This window comes from Pseudoliparis swirei, chromosome 23 (genome assembly GCF_029220125.1).
Source record: "Pseudoliparis swirei isolate HS2019 ecotype Mariana Trench chromosome 23, NWPU_hadal_v1, whole genome shotgun sequence".
Taxonomy (NCBI): Eukaryota; Metazoa; Chordata; class Actinopteri; order Perciformes; family Liparidae; genus Pseudoliparis; species Pseudoliparis swirei.
Window position 1 is genome coordinate 11667812 of NC_079410.1, and position 7268 is coordinate 11675079.

The window sequence follows — 7268 nt, forward strand, 5'->3', positions numbered from 1 at the left end:
ACTTTTCCAGCTTTAACAACAGGTGTGATTGTATCTATGCTGCGCCCCTGCGTTGTCCTCACCTCACATCACCCCGCTGCTCTCTGCTCAAGGAAAGTCTGTTCAATAATTACAGGTGATTGGGAAAACAGATAAAGACCATACTCACATGCATTTTGAGTTTGACTGTTACTTAATGTGCATTCGCTTCCATGCGGATAAAGCTAAACCCCATAAAAGACAGAACATGCCGTTTTGTTGAACGCAGATACGATATGTATTAAAAACTCATTGGTTTATGCACACCAGAAGTAATTGTGTGCATACTGTGCTTTTTATTTTAAAGATGTTTACAATGTCATAATATTCATTTCATAAGCAGTTAATTGTTGGCAATTACGCATGAAAATACATATGAAACTTTCTATTTGGAAACAATCTATCTTTTCCCATGTTCTGTTGATGAGGGGTGGACAGGGCTGACGCACAAAAAATGCTATAGTGACATTATAATATCGGGTCTTGTTCCAGCTCCCCAAACTGGTGCGTGACGCATGACGCACTTGGGAGGCGCGGCCAATTTCCCCCATAAATCCCCAGCCTGCCCGACTACGGCTTCAGAAGAGACAGCGAGGATAAAAGCCGCACATCACTGAAAGACCTCAAACTCCATCTCTTTCTCCAACACCATCGACCTCGGGGTGCAACTGCTGCAAGTATGATTAAGAAAATGTCCCCATCTGAGAGTGAGCTCGACATTCCGGCCAAGAATTGCCACAGGATGGTGATTCTGGGCTCCACTCAAGTTGGGAAGACAGCCATCATCTCTCGGTTTCTGAACGAGAAAGTTGACGACCAGTACACACCCACCATCGAGGACTTTCATAGGAAACTCTACGGCATCCGGGGAGACGTTTACCAACTGGACATTTTGGACACTTCTGGGAATCATCCGTTTCCTGCAATGAGGAGGCTTTCAATTCTTACTGGTGAGTTGAGCTTTAACACTGTGACACATCCATAAGGCAGTTTGCAGAGTATATTATGCTGTTAAAATGTTATCATTATTTGACATTGAACGCGTCTTCCATTGTGTTTTCCAGGTGATGTGTTCATCTTGGTATTCAGCCTGGACAGCAGAGACTCCTTCCATGAGGTGCAGCGCCTGAAGCACCAGATTTATGAGTCCAAGTCCTGCCTGCGAAACAAAACCAAGGAGAACGTGGACGTCCCGCTGGTGATCTGCGGCAACAAGTGTGACAGAGACTTTAACCGTGAGGTGCAGGACGACGAGATCGAGCAGCTGGTTGGTGGAGACAAGCACTGCGCTTACTTTGAAATCTCAGCCAAGAAGAACACCAACGTGGACCAAATGTTTCAGACTCTCTTTACCATGGCCAAGCTGCCCACCGAAATGTGCCCCGGTCGGCACTGCAAGGTCTCCGTGCAGTACTGCGAGGTTCTTCACAGAAAGTTCTTCAAGAGCAAGAAATGCAAAGACGGGAACGCATATGGTATTGTGGCGCCGTTTGCACGGAGACCCAGCGTGCACAGCGACCTGATGTACATCAAGGAGAAGGTTGAAGGAGGCAGCCAGTCCAAAGAGAAAGGCTGCATCATATGCTGACACGATTCTTTGCCTGCATGTGTGTCCATGATTTTCTGAGACTTTCCAGAGCTGAAGCGGAGCCGTTGGCATGCACAGCACAAAAGTCCAAATACTGTACTGCAGCGCCCGAGACGTATTGTGATCCAAACTGTGATGATAGACGTACAGCTCATAGGCCTGTCCCTGTGTAGGGAGACAGGAGGTGCTCTTAAGATGTTGTACAATCTGCCTCTATTAGATTGCCGCGTCTGACACTGCAGAAAAAAAGTTTACATTTTTATATAATTTTTTTCAAACTTGTTTGACCTTGAATGTTTGTTGCATTACGAACAAATTTGAATATCAATCGTCATGTGCATTTATGTCTACGTCAACTTTTGGATAACGGAGAAAATAAAATCACTTGTTGCTTTCGTAGTCTGTCTTCCTATTCTATTTCCTTTCAAGCAAAACACTGAAGTTACACAACACACTCACTGTTCTGCAAACTTCATGCAGTACAACCTCTGAGTTTTCACATTACTGGCAAATAGTCTTGATTTGTTAATACATGCCACATAGCTCATATACTGTAACAAATTACTAGCCGATAACTGATATGGTCTAAGCCTCTGAGGGGACCATTAAACCGCTCCCCAGATTTTCAAGCACTTTCATTCCACCAGCAAATAATTGTGGATAGGAATAATATATTCCACTATCAACTCAGTTGTATTCTGAATATCCTCAAATCCCCTCTGAAAAGCAACCGGATAAATGATCACATTGCTTACTTTGTCAAGAAGATGCTTTGGCTAATTGATGGTGAACGCCATAGGCTTAACATAATGTGTATGAATAGTTGGCAAACAAACAAAAAAGCTTCAAGCACAAAGTTAATTGTTTTAATACAAAACATTGCAAGATATCACCAGAAATGAGTAGCTAAACAAACAAATACTAAAAACTAAGATTGCATTCTCAGAAGGCAAACACAGGACAGTGTTTAAATACAAAAACGTTTGACATTGTGATGAAATGGAGAAAGAAGAAGCCCATGTTCCTTTAAATATCCACCCCGTGTCCTTGAACGCCACATCAGCTGCACAGATGAGGATGAAAACAAAACGTTCCTTCTCTTTTATAACTCGACTGTCTTGAGTAATCCAGGCTTCGGTTTTCATGAAGCTTTAGGCACGTCAAACATGCACAGACTCTTGTATTTCTGCAGCAGCTGGTTCTTGGTGCGGACCTGCTCCTGCAGGGTAGCGAGCTGCTGCTGCTGCTCCAGCGGACTGCTGTCTACCCCCGGCATGTTGGAGATCTGCTCCCGAGCCTCCTGGATCTTTGCCTTCAGCTTAGTCAGCTCCTGGTGGACATCCTGGCTGTCCTTGTCCATGCTTAAAGATAGCAGGGTGAATATGGGAACATGTTATTCCCGTGCGGACATTATTTTGGACACTAATCTACATTTTCTAAGTTAGCCCAGCGGTAATAGCTAACGTTAGTTTTAGCGAACAGATCAACACGTTTAGCTACACCCCCTAAACCGACTGTTCACGACAAGCTAATCGGTTTTCACAGACTGTCGGCAATCTTACCATTTGATAATTTCATGAACTAAAGGCAGCAAAGAGCAATCCTCGCTCTCCTTCTCTTGTCTTGGTTGAGACACCGCCATCGCCTTCCCTGCTTCGCGGCGCAGATAGATTACGTCATGCGTTTTATGATGACGTCGGGCCACAGAAACAACATTTTGCCACGGGCCTCATATACATAGCACTTGACTTATTGAAGCCTACAATAGTGCTCAACACGACCGAATGGTTCATATTGTGTTAAACAAATAAAATAATCTTAAATTCGTATCGACTATTCATACATTACCAATCATTTTAGTAAATTATGACATGTTTTTGTTGTTGTTTTTCTACTTCGGTGCTGCGTCATCACACATATTAACCTGGGTTATTTATGTTAATATATGTGATTGCTAGATGTGCTCAAATGTGTTGATCGCAGGAGGTTCTCAGCTGAACATATATATCTCATAGTTCACAAGAAAACGTGGATCATGGATATAATGCAGTTTCACCCTACTATGGTTATCAGAATCAGAATCAGAATCAGTTTTATTGCCCAAGTGAGTTTGCACAAACAAGGAATTTGACTAGGTAAAGTGTCTCTCAGTGCTTACACAAAATATACATTACAACACAATACAATACAGAACAAACAAAACAACAGTAGTGCCAGAAGAAGTGGAGAGTGCGAGAAGTGCAGGGATAAATATATATGCTACAGTGGGTTATTGTTTAGTCGTGAGACGGCGAGGGGGAAGAAACTGTTTTTGTGTCTCGAGGTTTTGGCGAACAGTGATCTGTATTCCCCTTTGCCTAAATGATATAACCACACGATTGTATGTAGATAGGACACTAGGTGAACATCTTATTTTTTAGGGTCCATTAGGTAATAACTATACTTTGGAGAGGCTTAAATAGCCTTATTTGTCAGGAAACCAGATATTTGCATTTTTTGAGAGACTGTATCACAAATCTCTTTTGAATGCAACCCCTGCCTATATTTCCCCTGAAATAGGCCACATAATTTCTAGTAATACACAGAACAAATAGACATGACCTTCAACACCTGCGAATAATTGCATATGCCGCTACCTGGCAACCTTAAGCGTCTATACCTATAATTCAACCTCCTATGTTTCCTTGTGTCCCACAACACGTGGTGTCCATTTAGAGTGAAACATGGAAACCATTTAAATATTAGTGTGAATGAAGGGCACACATATGGTCTGATGGACTCCAGTGAATCATACTACATGTTAATCAGTGAAGGGTTTTATTCAGATCATGTATTTCTATTTGGGTACCCATCAACCTTGTTTGCAGATATGACTTATTTGTGTTCAAATTGTATTACTGGCACAGGATAAAAGGGAAAACCTTACAAAATATGAACAGAAAAGATTCACTCTACTGCCTCCTAAATGCAGCTGGTACACCGATCAGATGCATTCTCTCTGTGCTGTGCAAATAAAAACCTACAATCGTCCATCACATTTTCTTAGCCTTCTTTGACCTATTATTAACATATTCCTGTGATATCAGGCCTCAATCTCCCACAGATCTCCATCCTCTTTGTGCCAGTCATACGCCCCATTAGTCAGACCACTTGAATGATTTTGAAATAGGCTCCCTTAGTGTTTGGATATGCATATAGTCAGAGTGAGTCAATATTGGTAATGACCGTGTGTTAATTGAGTTGCTAATCGCCTGCCTGCAAATGGAGGGAGAACCATAATTAACATCATCCCTGCGCCTCAATTACCTACTGTGCTTATGATGTAGCTGGGCTCTAATTACTGCCTTGGGCACACTTGCCACCTTTAGCATGCAGTAGCTTTACAAATGAGTAAAGAAATTATTTTTGGGGAAATGTTGAAGACGAATGCAATGCCTGTTATTAACGTCACCAACATTCCACAAAGACACGCTGTACTCGACTGGCCATAACACTCGTTGCCTGGTGGTGGAAGGTCGGAAGGGTATATAATTTCCACTGTTTTGTACATGGATGGAATAAAAATGTTTATGCAGTGCCTTAATTTCACCCAATGTTAAATCGAATGGTGATATGCATTGATTGACAATATGAAAATGATTAGACACCTACTGTAAAGTGTCCAAGGTCTTTTAAAACACAAAAGTAACAGCCCCACATTCTATTGCTTTTTCTTTTAAGGGATTTGACTTAACCTCTTGATATTCTCTACCTCACTGACCATTATATATCCCCAGCGATACGATGTCATGGATCCAGCAGTTAATCCCATCTGCTTCCCACACACACATTACTGCTCCCACCATGGGCACACATTCTCATTAGCCCCGACAGCGGAGCGACCACCGCCAGGACACAGCCAGTGAAGACCTAATTAAGAGTAGCTTTAGTGAGACTTAACCTTATTGGACACACCTCCGACTGAGAGTTATGAGCTTACCAGACACCTACACCCTTTAGTGCTAATGCTAATTTTCAATATGATGTTGACCGTTACATACTGAATTTACAGACATGGATGTGTGACCCAGATTTGAATTTGTGAGATATTATGTAATCCAAGTGTTTTACCTTTTGGGTCATGTGGAAAGCTCTGACACATCACATTATTGAGGAAAAATGGGCAATTTTGTGACCCAATAATTTAATCTCACTTGAAGATATTCGACTGGAACAACATGAACATTGTTATTGTAATTGGATGATTCATTTATTAATTCATTTCTCATTATCTTTATTTACAATGATTGTATCATTTTGTATCTTCATATCTCTGTATCTATTACTAATGTATCCTTCAGGCTCAGATTATTCAAGCAATGTTTCATTCAGAAAGATAATGAACGTTATAATATTACAATGGCCATATGAAAAGCTTAATGTCCGAATTGGTTCTTTCTTTTTTTAAAGAACGGTTAAATTTAAACAAAATCCTACATGTCATAAACTGTTTTGACAAAGAAAAGAGTCTAATCACTCAGCACTTCTAACACATTTCAATGAAGAACTATGAATAAAAGATGAAGATCACTTAAGATTAAAATGATGTACAACAGAAGTAAAATCAGTGAGAAAGGCCAGAAGTAGATTGGCTTGTAAACATTCTGGGCTCTAAGCAGAAACTCACTCTCATGAATGAATTCCAGGGATATTTCTGGAAAAGATCTCATGTGCCGAGTAAACTGCTGTTTTATGACTATCAAGGGAGTCCTTGCCATTTGTTGGTCTTCTACCCCTCCATAGCACTCCCGGAGTGGCTTGCCTTGCACCACCCGAAGAAACGCTGGCTGCCTCCGACAGATGTGTCACCACCAGGTATCTCTGGCAGAGAGAGAAAAGCTTCTTGGAAATAAACCTTCACCAACTGTAGCCAGTCAGCTGCTGATCATGATTTATTCCAAAGTCACGTTTAATAAAATGCATTATTGGGGTCATTCAGTCATACATTCCTGTGTGTGTAAAATTGATCAAGAGTCAAGAGTTTCAACAAGGTCCAAAAGCACCTTAATGATTCAGAGTAAACTGAATGATTGCAGGTTCTTCATTTTACTCAAAACTGTCTCTACCATAAAACTAGTTCATACCCATAAATGTCTTTTAGGGCACTTGATTTTCCCAGAAAGCCAAGGTTTAGTTCCATGGAGCCTAAACGATTTTAGCGCAGACCTCTTTGTTAACTGCATTACAGCTGATGTTGCTTCTGAAAAAGAGACATGCAAACAAACCATGTAGTTCATCAATCTATTAAGCACTGTGGGCAAAAGGCTAATTGTTTGCAGCATCAGCACGTCATTCTATCCCAGTTGAAGAACACCGTTATGATTATGAAATGCTGTAATGACTCCAATTACTAGAGCTTAGAGCTACTGTTTTACCCTTAATCAAACTAAGAGACTTGAGTGACACCTCAACTCCTTCTCTGTACACTGAAGCTCATAATTTAACCTATTACTTTCATTTAATTACTTATCACTGCTTACATTATATGTGTCCCCCTTTAAAAATATAATTACAACAATTCAGCTGCTCTTTAAAACAAAATTGATCTCCTAGCCATTTATCAAACAAGTCTGTTCAGCTACCAGCTATGCATTATTTGATTTAGTTCAGTTTACATGTTTTT

At 40.9% G+C, this 7268-nt stretch overlaps 2 protein-coding genes across 2 annotated transcripts; one reads left to right on the top strand and one right to left on the bottom strand.

Moving 5' to 3' along the window:
* The first annotated feature begins 656 nt into the window (after positions 1-656).
* On the top strand, positions 657-1946 carry LOC130189017 (dexamethasone-induced Ras-related protein 1-like). The gene is made up of 2 exons (XM_056407622.1): positions 657-968; positions 1083-1946. Exons 1-2 carry the CDS (start codon positions 698-700, stop codon positions 1604-1606), a joined length of 795 nt encoding a protein of 264 aa, XP_056263597.1. The 5' UTR covers positions 657-697; the 3' UTR covers positions 1607-1946.
* Positions 1947-2458: 512 nt separating this feature from the next.
* med9 (mediator complex subunit 9) lies at positions 2459-3278 on the bottom strand. The gene is made up of 2 exons (XM_056407646.1): positions 3169-3278; positions 2459-2967 (listed from the first exon to the last, which is right to left on the bottom strand). Exons 1-2 carry the CDS (start codon positions 3246-3248, stop codon positions 2748-2750), a joined length of 300 nt encoding a protein of 99 aa, XP_056263621.1. The 5' UTR covers positions 3249-3278; the 3' UTR covers positions 2459-2747.
* Between the last annotated feature and the right edge of the window lie 3990 nt (positions 3279-7268).